This window comes from Macaca nemestrina, chromosome 5 (assembly GCF_043159975.1).
Source record: "Macaca nemestrina isolate mMacNem1 chromosome 5, mMacNem.hap1, whole genome shotgun sequence".
NCBI classification, from domain to species: domain Eukaryota; kingdom Metazoa; phylum Chordata; class Mammalia; order Primates; family Cercopithecidae; genus Macaca; species Macaca nemestrina.
The window spans coordinates 36952200-36970871 of record NC_092129.1 but is presented as its reverse complement, the minus strand read 5'-3'; the positions used below and the strand labels follow the sequence as shown (position 1 = coordinate 36970871).

Below are 18672 nucleotides of genomic sequence, written 5' to 3'. Positions count from 1 at the left end.
TTTCATCACCCAGGTAGTGAGCCTAGCACCCAACAGGTAGTTTTTAAATTCTTGTCTCCCTCTCTCTCTCTCTCTCTAGTAGCTCCCAATGTGTGTTTTTCCCATCTTTATGTCTATGTGTACTCAATGATTAGATCCCACTTCTATGTGAGAACAAGTGGTTTTTGGTTTTCTGTTCCTGTGTAATTCACTTAGGATGGTGGCCTCCAGATGCATCCATGCTGCTGCAAAGGACATGATTTCTCTCTTTTTTTGTGGCTACATAGTATTCCATGGTGTATATATACCACATTTTCTTTATCCAGTCCACCTTTGATGGACACCTTGGTTGATTCCATGTCTTTGCTATTCTGAATAGTGCTATGATGAACATATGAATGAATGCATGTGGTCAATTAAAACTATTTATTTTCCTTTGGATATATAGCTAGTAATAGGATTGCTGGGTTGAATGGTAGTTCTGTTCTAAGTTCTTTGAGAAATCTACAAACTACTTCCACAGTTGACTGAACTAATTTATATCCTCACCAACAATGTATAGGCATTGTCTTTTCTCTGCAACCTTGCCACTATCAATTTTTTTTTTTTTTTTTTGCGTTTTAATAATAGCCCTTCTGACTGGTGAGATGGTATCTCACTCTGGCTTTTATTTGCATTTTTCTGATGATTATTAGTGATGTGGAGCATTTTTTCATGTTTTTGGCCTTATGTATGTCTTCTTTTGAGAAATGAGTACAATTTTCGAAACATTGATTGCATCACGTTTTTTGTTGTATTTATCTTCTCGCTTATCGAAACCAAAACAGAGCAACCAGCAGGGGTCAGGCTTTTATAGTGTATGGATTTGAACTTTCCATCTCTCACAGTGTCTTTTAGGAACGTGCAGGTTTCTTGATTACACCACTAGCATTGTACTCTTTAGAAATGAATACTTACCAGTTAATTTGTTAACTAGAACCAAACCAAATTAGTGTAGAATTGTGAGGCTCCGTAGAAGCTTTCTGAGACAAAATTATTTGTTTAAACTTTGACTGGGCATGGTGGCTCACACCTATAATCCCAGCACTTTGAGTGATGGAGGTGGCAGGGTTGTTTGCTCCCAGGAGTTCCAGACCAACCTGGGCAACATAGCGAGACCCCATCTGTATTTAAAAATATAAAATTAAAAATAAAATTATTGCCAGTCTGGTACTAAAAAAAAAAAATCATTCTTTAGAAAGATTTTATTTGGTACATTTCTTCTAGTAATCGCTGATGAGCTCATTAACGTTTTGCATTAGGTTATCTATGTGCATGAAAATGAGTAAGTGTGAGATCTATTTTAGGATGCTGAAAAGTAAAGGAAACATGTAATGCATTTGTTCTGAATATGACTAATTGTGTCTTTTAAATTCAGGACCTGGCCTTTCATTATCAAAAGCCCCAAGCAATATAAAAACCTTTCTTTCATGGATGCTATGAATAAGTTTAAATGGACTAAAAAGGAAGGTCTCTCCTTCAACAAGCTGGTCCTCAGCCTGCCAGTGAATGTGAGATGTTCCAAGACAGACAATGCCGAGTGGTCGGTAAGCTCTTTTTAACCTCTGACAACCCAGATGACATATTTTACCTGAATCTATTACAGGAAAACCTAAGGAGAAGACAAATATCCATAAATGCAGGGGTCCAGTTGCCTTTTAATGTCTGATAATTTTTGTTCAGTGATTACTTGGGTTGACTGAAAACTCCTCATTCTACCCCCTTTCAAGAGATACATTAGTTCTAAAACTAAGGTTGGGATAGAGCAGGAACAGGCTGGAATGAGTGCTGCAAAAAGCAATAGAGCCTGCTTTGTATTCTTTTCCAAAGGCATGCCTGGTCCTCTTTTCCGTTGCCTCCTAAATCCTAGGTTTCTGACTCCCCCAGTGTGTGACTCCTTTGGTAACCACTCGTGCCTCCTTATCCCCTGCAGAAGTGTGGGCAGCTGAGCGTGCTTGGTCACTGCCCTGCTTTAAATCAGATGTTCATTTGCATTCTTTGTGCTTCCGTTTTCAGATTCAAGGAATGACAGCATTACCTCCAGATATAGAAAGACCCTATAAAGCAGAGCCTTTGGTGTGTGGCACGTCTTCTTCCTCTTCCCTGCACAGAGATTTCTCCATCAACTTGCTTGTGTGCCTTCTGCTACTCAGCTGCATGCTGAGCACCAAGCGCTTGTGATCAAAATTCTGCTGAACTTGACAATATTTTCTATGATCTGAACCTGTCATTTGAAGTACAGGTTAAAGACTGTGCCCACTTTGGGCATGAAGAGTGTGGAGACTTTTCTTCCCCCTTTTCCCTCCTTCCTTTTTCCTTTCCATGTTACACGAGAGGCATCAATCAGGTTCTCTTATCTTTCATAGAAATATCTGATGTTACATATGCATGGTCAATAAAATAAAACTGGCCTGACTTAAGATAACCATTTTTAAAAATTGGGCCATCATGTGGGAATGTTCTTTATTTCCTACTACATTCTGTTTTATTTAAATACTTATTGTTGCTATTTCACTTTTTGACTTGACTTTTGTATTTCTTTAAAAATTTCCTTCCTTTTAAAAAATATAAAAGGGACTACTGTTCATTCCAGTTTTCTTCTTCTTTCTTGTTGTTCTAGTATGACTTTTCAAGTGTAACACCGTTCTTCCTGTCTTTAACATTGTCCAGCTCTGGTCTTTTCTGTGAACTACCACTGGGCCCCTTACCTCAATGCTTTTTGTTGATGCCCACTCTGGTTCCCTTGTTTATCTGAGTCTGTTGGTACCCCAAATGACCCCACACCCATCTTAAAGTACTTTTTTTCACCTTCCCTGTTTAGTACTGGCCAGATGAGTTTTTCCTAGCACTCTGTCACTATCTGAAAAGAAAGAGGCTGTGGGAAACAAAGAAATGGTATGCATTAATAACTGATTATAGGCTGAAGAGAAAAAAATGTAGCTGACTGCAAACCCAGTGCTGTGAGGGGACTTGTATGAGGTTCCAGGTCAAAGACAAACCGTGTGAGCCAGTCCAGAAGGGTGTAAGTTCTCTGAATATTCCTTGCTGATTGTTGGGTGACACATGTACCACATACTGTCTCCATTTAAGTCATGGTTCTACTGTAGATTTATTTTTATATTAGTTAGTAAATGACTTAAAATCGTCAGCAGTTGAAAATCTTGTCACTCTTTTGGTTTTCTTTATATAACTCAGTCAAATCTTTTTTTATGTCCTCTCCTCATCTCTTAAGCTAAATCTGTTTGGATCATGTTAATAAACTAAATGAAATGATATTTTTGTGTGGTATTTTATACACTCCTTAAGAAAAGTAAGTGATTCAGTCCTAGCATTGACAGTAAAAGTCAATTAAGAATGTTGCATTTTCCATTCCATTTTGAAGCCCTTTTTGCCCCACAATGTCTTCAACACAAACCATATTGCCTTTTAAATAAATATGTTTCAGAGTATTTCCTTCTTGATTCTTAGAACTTGTACATTTGATGAAATGTTTTTAATATTTATGAGGTATATTTTTGAATTTACTTTATTTCTTTTTGTTTTATTTTATAAGTGCTATTTCACATTCTATGATTTTCCATTCAAATATTTATATGAGAAATATAATTCCAAATACTCCCTATTTGAAATTTTATGTTGATTTTTACTTCAGAATTTCTGAATTTGATGTATCAACGTCAAATGATTTCCTCTTGAGATTCTGTAATATTATATTTGTTATTACCAAGAACAAATATTCTGTAATATTATATTTGTTCTTGGTAAGCAAGGTGAACATACCAGCTAGAAGAAGGTAAATAGCTTTGGAATCTTACATTTATGGAGCCAGGCCAGGGAATCTGTTCCACTGATGTTACTAAGAAGAAAGTTGACATTATTCTTCTGGAAATTCTCATGAATACATGTGATTTCAAGGACTAGACTCTGTTTCAAATTAGGATAGGTTATCTGTTGTAAGTTCTATAGAATCCTGATTATATTCTAAGTTGTTTGATCTTATGTTGAGCACACCTTCCTGAATAGCCAGGTTTTTTATTACACTTTTTTCAGAGAGGCTTTTAATTGCTTTCCTGGATTAAATAGCATCTCCTGACGCCTAGGCTGTCAGGCACAAGTCCCCGAGACTTCGGGGAGAATGGGGTCTCCATGTACGATGGTCCCTGGTTGGATCCTTAGGTTCAGGGAGTGTGGAGAAGACATATCTGGTGAAACCAATATTCATCAGTGCCATGTGAAATTGAAGGTATACTAGGTGATTTTTTTTTTTTTTTCTGAAGGGGGCTCAGGCAGAATCAAAGGAGTCCTAGCAGTGATAAGAGTATGTAGTCAATAAAGGTAAACATATTAATAGTTTTGGACTTTGTCCTAATGGCTCCAGAGGCCAATGATGGTTGGCAAACAAAAGGACATTTGGAAGCAGTATGTAATGGCTATGTATAATTCGCTCAGCTAAACTCACTATTGGGTATCAAAGTCATTTCAATTTCTAATATAAGTATTGCTGATTTAACAGCTTTGAAATTAAAACTTTTTTATATCGCTAAGTATTTTCTTATATTTAGGTCATAATAAGTGGAATGACAGAAATAATCATTGCATATTTCAAGAATTTTGAAGAAATATTGCCAAATTAACTTATTCTCAAATGGTTTGGAAAAATATCTATCTATCTATCTATCTATCTATCTATCTATCTATCTATCTATCTATCATCTATCTATCTATCTGGCATTTGTCTATTTATCTACAGAGAGAGACATGTGAAATGATAATAATGGGTGAGTCTAGTTGGAGAACATAAGATTTCTTTGTACTATTGTCACAGTTTTTTAAGTTTGAAATTATTTCAGAATAAAAAGCTAGAAACGCAAAACACATCATGAAGGATCCAGCTACAGCACAGTGATCCAGGTAGGTTTTCTTCCCTATGCAGTATTGCTCCATTTTGAGGTGGTAAAGAGAGAAACTGGATGGTGCTTACTCCTCAGATGCCCCTGAGAGAGGGCAGAGATGATTGCAAGTTTGTCAGTTCAGACTAAAGATAGGATGTGCTTCCAGTTTGGAGAAAGAAAGAAGGGAAGAAAGGAAGGAAGGAAGGAAGGAAGGAAGGAAGGAAGGAAGGAAGGGAGGGAGGGAGGGAGGGAGGGAGGGAAGGGAGGGAGGGAGGGAGTGAGGGAGGGAAGGAAGGAAGGAAGGAAGGAAGGAAGGAAGGAAGGAAGGAAGGAGAGAAAAGGAAGGAAAGAAAGAAAAAGAAAGAAAGAAAGAAAGAAAGAAAGAAAGAAAGAAACCAACCAACCAACCAACCAACCAACCAACCAACCAAAAAACAGAGGGCTTGAGGGACCCAGGGAATGAGGAAAAATCCCAAAAACTAAAAAAAGAAAAAAAGAAAAGGACGAGGTGTTGCAGGCTGGAAATCTGCTCTCCCCCTGATTATAAACCTAATGTGTAATAATGCCCATTTGCTAAAGAAAATTTAGACAAGTATGATAATTTTTTAAATAATGAAATCTGTTAATCCTATTGCCCAGAGAATAAATAAAACCTGTTAATAAATACAAATAAATAAAATATGTTAATTCTATTCCCCACTTCTAACTTTTATGTGCATATGCTTCTAGTATATGTCCGTGAAGGTGTGTATCTGTGTGTATTCATATATAGATGGAGATATAGATGTTAGGTAACACTAGTTTCTGAAACAAATTCCAAAATATCAATGCTTTAACACAATGAAGTTTATTCTGTATTCAATTAATTGCTCAATGTGTGTGATTCATTTGGTCACTGGCTTTCCTTCTTGTGGTGGTTCTGGGACCCAGGATCCTGTGGCCTTATCATTCCTAGGGCCTCAGGGTCATCTGCATTCAGCCTGCTAATAGAGAAGGACCTGATCTGGAAAAGGCAAAAATCAATTCCACTTTCACCATGTTGGTTAAAATAAATCACATGATCTCATTGAAATGCAAGAGGGGCTAAGAATGTCATCTCTCTCTGGGTACCTGTAGAATGACAACACTACAGAAAGGAATATCTGCTGCAATATGTATTTTCAGTAAAATTGACTTTCATCTACTCACATGATTCCAAGGTTTTTGAGTTTTAAAAACAATGATCAAACCAACATAGGGTTGTCAACTATATGTTTGGCAAAATAGGATACTAAACAGAATAGTTATTATTTATTTAATAAATCAACAAATTGTATCGAGTTTATGTTGAACCATGCTCTGTACTACAGTGTTGGGCTTACAATTGTGATGAAGCCCCATAGCTGAGTACACTAAACCTCCTATCACCAACATTTCATTTTACAAATTGGAAGGATTCAAAATAAATATCAGTTATTCAAACTGAATAAATTTAGCTTTACGGAAAGCTTACATCATCATCATGGACCATCCTTTCTCCGTAGATTATTTGGACTATGAACTTAGTTTATATCATTTTGATCATCTTAGCCCTACAAGACTTTAACTGACAGTTGTATCTAAATCCAACATAGTCAAACCGGTATTTCATGAGTAGAAAATGGTCAGTTGAACAGGCTCATGGCAGCATCCATTACTCCCCAGGCCCGAGCTGTGATCCATGGAAAATATGAAGAGTCATGGAACACTGTTACAAACTTAAACAGGCTTACTGCATGACGTCTCTGACTTAAATATAATGATGTGCATTTGAAAGTCCAAGAAGAGTTATATAGTATGGAACATTTCTCAAACTCATTTCACCAAACCCCTGTTGTGGGTGAGCAATGTTCCCAAAGGAACACACTCTGGGGCACACAACTTTCTGAGCAGAGCATGTCCAGGTTTCTTTAACAAGTTCTTGGAAACTTCCAAACTGTTCATGGGCAACTATAAAACATAGCCCAACAGACATAAGCCTGTCACTTAGGTTCATGGTCTATTCCTTATTTGCTGTGCTATTTTGCCAATAAACAAACACATCCTCTATTATTATTATTATTATTATTATTATTATTATTATTACTAAGAGAGAGGACTCAAGCAATCCTCCCACCACAGCCACCTGAGTAGCTGGGACCACAGGTGTGCACCACCATGTCTGGCTATATTTTTTTTCTGTTTTTGGTAAAGACAGGGTCTCCCCATGTTGCCCAGGCTCATCTCAAACTCCTGAGCTCAAGCAATCTATCCTCCTCAGCCTCCCAAAGTGCTGGGATTATAGACTTGAGCCATTGTGCCTGGCCCTCTGCTTTTTATTAATCTAGAGTGGTACAACTTACAGAAAAAAATGGAAAAACAATTTACCATTTTCTAAAGGAAAATGCTAAAATGAATTATTTGACATCAATAAGGTATTTAAGAAATGTTGACAAAGCTGCATGTCTTTGGAACATTTCAGACCTATAGATACAGACTACCTTTATTTCACAAGTAATTTTATTCTTTAAGAGAATCCTAAATTTCAAAATCCTGCCTTACTTCCCAACAACGAAAGCAGATGAATTAAAAAACAAAATTCATCAGATGAGTTCTAAGTGACTCTCTCACAGGTCACAGCTTTTTCACTTTCTAAAGGTCGTCCATCACAAAGAACAAAATATTTGCAGTGACTTGTTTGGTCATCATAATGTTGCTAAACTGCTTTACCATAAGGAAGACCTTATGTTAAAAAGGCAACTTTTTTTTTTTTTTTTTTTTTTTTTGAGACAGAGTATCGCTCAGTCGCCCAGGCTGGGGTGCCCTGGCTCCATCTCAGCTCACTGCAAGCTCCGCCTCTTGGGTTCACTCCATTCTCCTGCCTCAGCCTCCGGAGAAGCTGGGACTACAGGCGCCCGCCACCAGGCCTGGCTAATTTTTTTGCATTTTTTTAGTAGAGACGGGGTTTCACCGTGTTAGACAGGATGGTCTCGATCTCCTGACCTCATGATCCACCCACCTCAGTCTCCCAAAGTGCTGGGATTGCAGGCGTGAGCCACCGCGCCCGGCAAAAAAGCAACTTTTAATGAAAGCTGTTTTGTAGGGTTCCCTTCATTGTCCTTTGATTAACAATAGCATGAGGACTCTATGGCCCCAATCTAAGGTTTATTTAATAATGCCATTTCTTTTCCAGTTTCTTTAATATTTGTTGCGGAATTGATATAATGTGACAAAAAGGAATTTGGGGGGAATAATATACAAATGTAAAATGAAAGCATGAATTACACGTTTCCCTCTTATTTTTTAATCCATTAAATATTGCTAATCAAAATAATGCCATCACAAAGAACATATGGGAAATAAAGGGGAGAGGGGGACTTTGTGTATTCAACAAGGGATGTGTTTCTCCCTTACAGCCATTAGACGGCTTACTGCATATCTGGTATCAATCCTGCCAGCGCTGGCTTGGAGGTGTTACACTTCTCAAAGAACCCGCCCTGGCCCTTCCCAGCCTACCTACTTCTTTGCCTATTGCCTTTATTTTTTTGCTAATTCTAAATTCATATTACCTTAAGCTTCTTAAAGATTTTTAAATCTCCCATTTTTATGGTTAGCAGAGATTTCCTAATGTCTGTTCTTTGCTTAAGTGACATGTGGTTGTACAGATGGTTCCTACAGGAAATCCGTATGCAGCCTTTAAATAATTTTAAAATAATTCTTCTTGAGGGTTGAGCTCTAAGATCAACCTTAAGTCTCCTAACCTTTTACTGTAATGATTCTAAGCCTCTTTTGAAATTTTCCAAATTGTTAGTTTGTTGTAGCTTGCATTTTATACTTCACCTTCTATTTTGAGATTACTGTGCTTAGATTTTTAACTTCTTGTTTTTTTATCTTCAATTTTTTGTTTTTAAATTTAATTTCCAGTATTAATTCTAATCTAATCATTTTAAGCAGGTTTTTTTTTTTTGCTAATCTTTTAATTATGTAGCCCATTAGTTATTTTAAGAAGATATACTTCTTTATTTTAATAACAGCTTGAGGAAGTGCCTATTGTGAGCAGTGGAGAGAATGCACTTTATAGACAGAAATAGTGAAGGAATTTTTTCCCTTAGTACTCCCTGCATTTCCTGCATTTACATCGCTGGCTCCCTGTAATGAATTTCCCAGGCCAAATGAGGATTCTGCAATAAACTTGCCTAGTCATTTGCTAATCTTGCTAGAGTCAGAAGCACCATGGGATACCACTCAGATGGGATACTGGAATTGCAAGAATGGAATTGCTTCCCATAGACCATTTAGTCCTCGTATGAAGAACTGTGTTCTTTAATACTCCATTGTCTCCAAATGACAAAATCATAGGGTTTGGAGGAGACTATGACAATTTCCTTTTCCCAGTCAGGAGCTGTCTATGTGCAGTGCACTTGGAGAAATGAGCAATGCATTTCTCGAAAGCCCTCTCTGGAAGTTGCCAGCTTTCTCCTCTTATTTGGTGATTTCTAATTAGACAGAGAACTTTTCCCTTTCCTTCTTTTAAAATCTTCCATTTTTTTTATCGTTAACAGAGATTTCCTACAGTCTGTTCTTTGCTTAATTGACATGTGGTTGTACATATGGGTTCTGCAGGAAATCCGTATGCAGCACTTAAATAATTTTAACTTTTCATCAATCATTCACCCTTGAACCAGTCTGCTACATACTTGAAATACATGAGTGAACAAGAAAGCTAATGGTAAAATCTAGTGAAGAAAACACAGACTATAGTTATACATTTTTTTTAAGTCTCATTTATGAGTCCTCTTTACTTAGCTGATACAGCATCAGTTCTGGTGGCCATGGGGCATAATTTCTTTTCACATATAGTGTACATATTTACTTGTCATAATCTTTGACATATATATTGTGTTCAATTAAGTATTGTATTTGTTCTCAATGTTAGTGGTATTTTTAGAACTATCATATTTTCTATATAATAGAAAATATAGAAAAGATATGAATTCTTCTGTATTAGAAATATTAGTTATTTTAAGAAGATATACTCTTTAATAACAACTTGAGAAGTGCTTAAGCTGATTGTGAGCAGTGGTGAGAATGCACTTTGTAGAAAAAAAAAGGGAGGAATTAAAAAAATTGTTTAAGTGGAAGAATTCTTCTAAACATAGAAGAATTTGTTTACATCCAATAATTTAAAAGATCTTTCTTTAAGTAAGATATGTTTGCATCTCCAATAAGAATATTATTTTATATTATTTGGATTGATTCGACTCTACCTAATTTATAAATTATTATTCTGAGCACTCTACCTGCAGGAGTGAAAGGGAAATGTGGGATTAGTGAGCATAGGGTCTGTGAAAAAGGAGAATCTTGATTCTGTACCGTAGCTAATTTTGCATATCTACAGAAAAACACTTGGAATTGTTATACAATGCTTAGTCTCCAGCTAATAGTACCTTTAGTACTTACTCTCATGTGAAGAACTGACGTTAAATCTTTGTCTTACTTCATTACCATGAACAAAGGATTGATTTAAAGTTGAGCCGAGTACAATGAAGAAGCTAGAATAAAATATTAATTAAAAAAAAGTCATTTTAAAATAGTTATTTAAAAATGTATGCATATTAGACTATCTAATGTGATTTAACCAAAAAGCTTTCACGTTTCTCTTTGCAACCCCTGTAATGTTTTTAGCACAGTCAATTGCATAGAGTGATTTTATTATAAATATTAGTTGAATCGCTATGAAATTGTGTAGTTTTGGATAATCTCCAAGGATGTTTTTAAAATTTCTTTTAAACAGTACATTGCCAAAAGCCCAATAGGCTAAGTGGGGCTTAGCATAAATATGCTTTTTATAGCTCTTAAAAATATGAATTTAGAGTGTTTTGTATCAATGTGATATAGAGCATGTAATGTCAGATTAAATAAATCAAGCTTTCCCATATAAACGCCTTTCATGGGCCATCTTATTGCTGGTAGAAAAACACAGTAAACAGAACTATAAGACTAGCTCGAGGCTATGTCTTACAGGCAGGGTTCACTTTGTTAAAATCGATAACCATTCATGTGATTTAGCTTCATGAACTGAGAAGCCTACAGGATAGATGATAAACTCGTGCTCATTTCAGGCTGCTACTTGAAATTCCAAAAGTAGATCATCATTATTTGGTAATGGGAAAGACAACACATTACATCTTAGTGTTATTTCTTCCTGAGAGAGAAGAAGTACAATGGGAATGTGGTGAAGATAGGAAGGCTGGAGGCAATGAACTGGTTGGCATACTCCGGGGGAAAAATGAACCAGACTGCCTGCAAAGGCAATGGGTGCTGAAAAGGAGTTTAAGACAATTTCCTGTCCCTTTTGTTACGCTAGCACTATATTCGTGCATAAGCTGCACATCCAAGATTTTCAAGATGATTTGCATTCAATGATTCTCTCTTGGTATCCATAAAAGCAGCAAAATATTTATTCCAGCGTAAAATGAGAGTCCATGAACTAACAAGAGGGTAAACAGAATTCAGATTTTAAAATGCCCTTCTCCCCTACCCCCATACACAAGAGAAACATTTTCTTTCAGTCTTCTGCAACTAGAGATGGACTTGATTAAGCAGCAAAATTATGGGATAAGACATAAGAGATGCTCCTTCTCCCTTTCGGTGGTAGGTGTGACTTTACTAAAGAACAGAAGAGGTGACATATCATTGAGATCCTTATTTGGTTTTAAAGAATGTAAGTCCCCATTGTGTGGGCAGATGCCAGGCAGCTATAGAAACACATCATTCCTGTAGGGCCCAGCAGTCTGGTCTCACAGACAGAGCAGCAGCCTAGAATGTGAGCAAACACTGGCCCCACACCCACAGATTCCTCACCAGTCTTTCCTTCTTCCTTGTTTCCTCCCCACCCTTCCTTTCTACTGCTCCATTTCTCCATTCATTTCCCTGTCTTTTATTTGCACTCCCTCAGCTAGACAGTACATATTTATTGAATGTCAGTGTTTGCCAGGCCATAAATAATACACATTTTCTGACCTTCTAGACCTGACAGCATCATTGGAGAGAAAAATAATGAACAATAATCACACAACTACTACTATTCATATACCAGAATGACTAAAACAAACAAACAAAATACTGGAAAATGCTGATGAGGACATGAAGTAGTAATCTGTAGATTTCTCACACATTGCAGGTGGGAATATAAAATAGTACAGCCACTTTGAAATAAGGTTTACAGTACCTTATAAAATTAAGCATATATTTACTGTACAACACAACCATCATACCCCTGAGTATTTACACTAGAGAAGTGAAACCTTATGTTCATATATAAACCTTTATGAATCCTCATAGCAGCTTTTAAAATAATAGCTGAAAGCTGGTAACCAACCAGATGTTCTTCAATGGATGAATGGATAAACAAACTGGAGTACATGTAACCAATGAAATATTACTCAGCAATAAAAAATGAATGAACCATTGACACACAAAACAACTTGAATAGTTCTCAATGGCATTACACTAAATGAAAAAGACAATCTCAATAGGTTACATAAGGTATGATTCCATTTGTATAATATTATCACAGTGACAAAATATAGCCATGGAGAACATACGAGTAGTTGCCAGGGACTAGGTTGGGCTAGGGTTTGATTATAAAGAAATAAAATGAGGAAGTCTCTTTGTGGTAGTGTCTTGCCCTGTTGAACCCACAGCTGGCATCTTCCCAGAAGCAGTGCTGGGGAGTTCCCACAAGGGAGAGCGCCAAACTGTCCAGAGAAGGGGCTGGTTGGGGTTCCAAAGAGAGAAGCACTTGTAATCCCAGCACTTTGGGAGACCGAGACGGGCGGATCACGAGGTCAGGAGATCGAGACCATCCTGGCTAACACGGTGAAACCCCGTCTCTACTAAAAAAAATACAAAAAACTAGCCGGGCGAGGTGGCGAGCGCCTGTAGTCCCAGCTACTCGGGAGGCTGAGGCAGGAGAATGGCGTAAACCCGGGAGGCGGAGCTTGCAGTGAGCAGAGATCCGGCCACCGCACTCCAGCCTGGGTGACAGAGCGAGACTCCGTCTCAAAAAAAAAAAAAAAAAAAAAAAAAAAAAGAGAAGCACTAAACGCTCAGTGATCAGTGCAAAGCATTTATTAAGGGAACCTGCTTACATACGGTGAGAAAAAGGGAGTGTTCTGCCTGGGTATGTCTGTAGCAAGGGGGTCAGCGTAGGGAGCTTATATGAGCATTAAAGGAAGTTGGCTCAGAGCCAGGACCAGTTTCTTTGAGCAACAACCTAGATACCTTTCAGTGCCTGAAGTCAGTACCTGAAAATGTTCAAGGCTCTGATTCAGGTTCAAACCTGCTGGGAAAAACCTGCAACTGTCTGTGCCACAGAGAGGTCAAGGCACTCTGTGTTTTTTTTTATTGTTTTAAATAGAGACAGGGTCTCGCTCTATCACCAAGGCTGGAGTGAAGTGGCACAATCATAGCTCGCTGCAGCCTTGACTCAACCTCCTGGATTCATGTGATCCTCCTACCTCAGCCTCCTGAGTAGCTGGGACTACAGGTGAATGTCACCATGCCCATCAACTAAAAAAAAAAAAAAAAAAAAAATTTTTTAGAGATGGGGTCTTACTATGCTGTTCAGGTTGGTCTAGAACTCCCGACCTCAAGTAATCCTCCTGCCTCGTCCTCCCAAAGTGCTGGGATTACCAACATGAGCCACAGTGCCTGACTCATTCTGTGATTTTTGATCAGGACACAGAAAGAAATCAGGGGAACTGGAGGACCCTACATAGTGGAAGAGTTCTATATCTTGACTGTAGTGCTAGTTACATGACTGTGTTTTAGGTGATAACATTTCATAGAATTATGTAACCTACACTGCCCCCTGCCCCCACCACAATAGTACATGCAAATACTAATGAAATCAAAATATGGTCTGTAGTTTAATTTTATTGTACCAATGTCATTTTAATTGCTTTTAATATGTTATCATGAGGGGAAGCTAGAGAAGGATACTCAAGAGTTATCTGTATTAATTTTTCAACTTCTTGTGAGAAACTATTCCAAAATAAAAAGTACACATGCATATTTTTTAAATAATGAAAGTAAAAATAATTCACTATGTATATGTTGGAAAAAAATCACACAAATAATTTATTAGAATTATGATCTGTTCTCAGTGGAAAAGCACAAGGTGTTAGGAGGGTGTTTCATTTCAGGGTGAGAGTTAGGAAACATAATCTAGAATGTTAGTTAGCTCGGCTCCAGCTCAGGGTCAACTGCACTCACACTGAGGACAGAAGCTGCTGGTGTCTTTTTATCAGTGGAGCCCTTTGAGCTGCCTTTCCTGCCTTTGACCCCCTTGGCTGGAACTTCGAGGGTCACTCCGGATTCCCTAAGGCTGCTCCTGCATCCCAGTGTCACTGCTAGGGTTGATGGAACTTCTAAAGAACAGTTTTCCAAAGAAAGACCAGATCTTCTCAGTTTCTATAGAAATTGTCTTTCTTACCAACTTAAGCATCATTTGAAGAATTCTATCAGTATATATTGGGACAAAGGAGTAACAGTGTTTTCTCTTGGTGACTGGAATCAACAATGTAAACTGCTGCTCTCCAATTTAGGAGCTTCATTTCTTTTAGTAGATGCTATAAAATGTGATTATATGCTAACAAAATAAAGTTTTCTTTTCATCCATCTTACAGTTATGAACAGGCTGCCACCTGTTCATAACAAAATAACTTTCATGTAGTAAGTTGATATTGAATAGTGCTATATATTTTTCAATCCTTTTAACTGATTTCTATCTTCGTATTTAAAGTGAATTTCTTTGGGGCAGTACATAGTTGGGTCTTGATTTTCTTAAAAAGATAATCTGGTAACTTGTTCCTTAATCGGGGGTATTTAGGCCATTTATATTTAATACAATTATTGATATGGTTGGGTTAAAATTTATCATCTTATTTTCTATTTGGTATGTTCGTCCTTTGTTCTCTTTTCTGCTTTATTTTGGATTGAGTGTTATGTATAGTTCCATTTTATTTCCTTTGTTGGCTGACTGTGATTCTTAGTTGTGTTATTTTAGTGGTTGTTGAAGGGTTCAGAATGTGTAACTTTAACTTATCACAGTCTACCTACTAGTCATATTTTACTATTTTACACACAAAAAACTTACAACAGTAACTCCCATTTCTTCTCTTCAGACCTTGTTGATATTTTTGTCATATATTTTACTTCTTCATGTGTTATAAGCCCCATGACACATATTTTTGCTTTAAGGTGTATTATCTGTAAATAAATTTAAATAATATGCAAAAGCCTTTATTTTAATTCATGCAATTAGCAACTATGTGATGATCTTCATCCCTTTGTGCAGGATCCAGGTTTCTATCTGGTATCATTTTCCTTCTGTTTGTCAGACTTCCTTTAACATTTCTTGTAGTGAAAGTCCACTAGTAATAAATTCTTTGGCTTTTGTATTCTAAAAAATTTTTACTTCACCTTATTTTTGAAAAATATATTTGCCAGGTAGCAAATTCTAGACACAGATTTTTTCTTTCAGTGTTTTAAAGATATTACTCTTTTGTATTGTTTCTGATAAAAATATTTTGTCATCATTATCTTTATTCTTTTGCATGTAATGGGTATTTTCTCTGCTTTCTATTGACCATTAGTATGAAACAACTGGATTATGATATGCTCTGTTGTAACTTTTTTCATGTTTCTTGTGCTCGAGGTTCCCAGATCAAGGTTTTATATTTTTCATTATATTTGGAAAATTTTGGCTATGATTTTTTTCAAGTTTTTTTTCTAACGCCGTCCTCCTCCTTCAGAGATTCCAATTAATACATTTGGCACCTTGACATTGTTTCATACTTAAGTGGTGTTTTATTTATTTGTTTTGTCTTTTTTCTCACTGTGTTTCATTTTGCAAAGTCTTTATAGCTGTCTTTAAATTCAATCTTTTCTCCAGCAATATCACCAGGAAGTATACCTGTCCAATGTGCTTTTCATCAAAGACATTGTAATTTTTATTTTTACAAATTTTAACTGAATTTTTAAATATCATCTATGTTTCTCTTTATCATGCCCAATCTTTCTGCTAGTGTCTTTCTTCTAGTGTCTTTAACATATGAAATATGTTATATTATAATATTATAAATATAATAACTATTATAATGCCGTTGTCTACTAATTCGATCACCTTGACATCTTTACATCAGTTTCAACTGACTGACTTTTTTTCTCTCATTATGGACTCTATTTTCCTGCTTCTTTGCAGTAATTTTTAACTGAATGCCAGACATTTAAATATTTACCATGTTGGTTGCCAGATGTTTTTATATTACTATAAATATTCTTGAACTTTATTCTGGAACACTCAAGTTACTTGGAAACAGTCTAATCCTCAAATCTACTTTTATGCTTTGTTGGTGAAAATTGCAGCATTTAGTCTAGGGTTAATTGTTTCCCACCACTGAAGCAAAACTCATCTCAGTATTCTACCTGATAAATTGCGAGATTTCCACTCTGGCTGTTGTGAACAGGCGCTAGCATTATTCTCAGCTTGTGTGACTTCCAGGCACTGTTTCCTCTAGTCCTTTCAGGTGGTTTTCTCCCTGGCTTCCACATGAAATGATTCGTAGTCAACTGAATACCTAATGAGGAAAACTCCTGGAATTTTCTCTCCGTGCATCTATCTCCTCTCTCATACTCTTCCTGTGAATCCTATCAGCCTTGGCTTTCCTATAATCTCAGCTCTGTCTCCTCATTTCAGACTTCTAGGTGCCAATGTGTAATATCCTAAATTAATATTCATGAAACTGATAAGCTTGCATGTCAAAAAGCTCATATGGCTTAATATCTGAAATGACTTGGTTTCCACTGGAATTCTTCCTCTTTTCATAAAAGAAGGGGAAAGTTTATCTACCTGGTTAATGGGGTTCCTTGGGTCCAGGGCAGGAATACAAAGATTCCACCCATTTGATGGGGCCTGGTTTAAAAGCAACACTAAGATCAGGAGAGTGCAGAGCCAAAGAAGAGCAGAAAGCCAAAGGCTAAGCCAGATTGGTCCTAGCCATAGGACGCCGGATACCCAAGCAGAAGGGGCCAGCAGTAGAAGTCCTTTCCTCCAGGAGACTGTTCCCGGCATTCTTCATCTATTCCCTGATAGCATCAGGCACTCACATTTTTCATAGGTTTTCATCTCTGTATATCCCCTTTATATTTTCTATGGTCTCTGGCCTATAAATTTTACAAAGACATCAATTACATCTATCTTGTTTATTGTCGTCTCACTTGGTCCTAATATACTACCAGGTTCAGAGAAGGTGCTCAACAGACATTTGTTGAATAAATGCATCTCTTTCATGAATTATTAGATGAAAAGTCAAATTGCTTCTGAGACCAGTCTCATTGAACTTCTCTGTTGCATTCAACAGAATGATTGCTGCAACCTTCTTTCTGCTTCATACTTTTCTCCCCTGGTTATGTTCTCTCTCCTCATTGTTTCCCAGTCTTTCAGTTTTTCTCAAACCCTGTCCACTCCTTATATCTGGGCTGGCAAACTCAGTAACTGTGGTGGTCTAGAAGGTGATGTGAGCCAGCATTGTTGTTGATTGCAAGAAAATTTGAAATAAAGGAATCCCTGGTCAAATTGGAGAATACAAGTCTCAAGTAGAGGCTTCAATATATTTTTTAACTTAAAAAATTCTGAGCTGGCCATAAATACGTTTTTTGTGATTCAGCAGCTTCCAGGCTTAAATGTCAGTGCTATTCAGCATTTTGTTTTCTCCTGAGGGTTCAACATTATTTGTATGTTGATAATTCCTGACCTCCAAACTGGACTAGACACAGCAATTTGGAGTTATGCACTCATTTCAAATGTATTACAGCCCCAATAGAACTCATCTTACTCTATAATTCTATGTTCTTATCTATTTCCTGCTTTAGTGAATTGGCACCACAGTCTTCTCATTCACATAGTCAGAAACTTGGAATTACCACAGATTTCATTCATTTACCCAGTCCTCACAATCTATCTGTCCCTGTGTCTTAAATGCTTCCTGCTATCCTCACTATTAGAGGTTTAACTCAAGTTCTTCTTATCTCTCATCTGCTCTTTTACCATAGTTTCCATTTCAGTGATCCCCGAACCTGGAAGTGAGGGAGAATCACCTGGCACATTTTGTAAAAATAAATATTCCCAGTTCCCACCTCATACCCACAGAAGCATGATAGTAGAGGATGAGCCTAGAGCATTCACAATTGATTAACTAGCCAACGTGGTGGGTTTTTAAAGAAACTCGTCAGTAGTCTGGTTTTGTTTGTTTGTTTGTTTTTGTTTTTGCTTTTGAGACAGAGTTTCACTGTTGTTGCCCAGGCTGGAGTGCAGTGGCACAATCTCGGCTCACTGCAACCTCCGCCTCCTGGGTTCAAGTGATTCTCCTGCCTCAGCCTCCCGAGTAGCTGAGATTACAGGGGCATGCCACCATGCCTGGCTAATTTTCGCATTTTTAGTAGAGACGGGGTTTTGCCATGTTGTCCAGGTTGGTCTTGAACTCCTGACCTCATGGTGATCCACTCACCTGGGCCTCCCAAAGTGCTGGGATTACAGGCGTGAGCCACCACGCCCAGCCCTCATCAGTAGTCTTATTGTGACATTATATCAGCCTGCATTCCTTACATAAACCCACTGACACCCAGGCTGCTCTCTTCTTTTCGTTCTAGAAAGTGCACCACTCTAATGTGACAAAGAGAGACCGCAGCTCCAGGTTCT

General features: G+C 37.3%; 1 protein-coding gene across 1 annotated transcript in view; it reads left to right on the top strand.

The window, feature by feature from the left end:
- Nucleotides 1-3177, top strand: part of LOC105465619 (monooxygenase DBH like 1) — a 103682-nt gene extending 100505 nt beyond the window's left edge. Inside the window, exons 11-12 of the mRNA XM_011714147.2 lie at nucleotides 1397-1565; nucleotides 2035-3177. Coding sequence (XP_011712449.2) covers nucleotides 1397-1565; nucleotides 2035-2199 — 334 coding nt within the window. The 3' untranslated portion in view covers nucleotides 2200-3177. The remainder of the gene's footprint in view (nucleotides 1-1396; nucleotides 1566-2034) is intronic.
- The last annotated feature ends 15495 nt before the right edge of the window (nucleotides 3178-18672 follow it).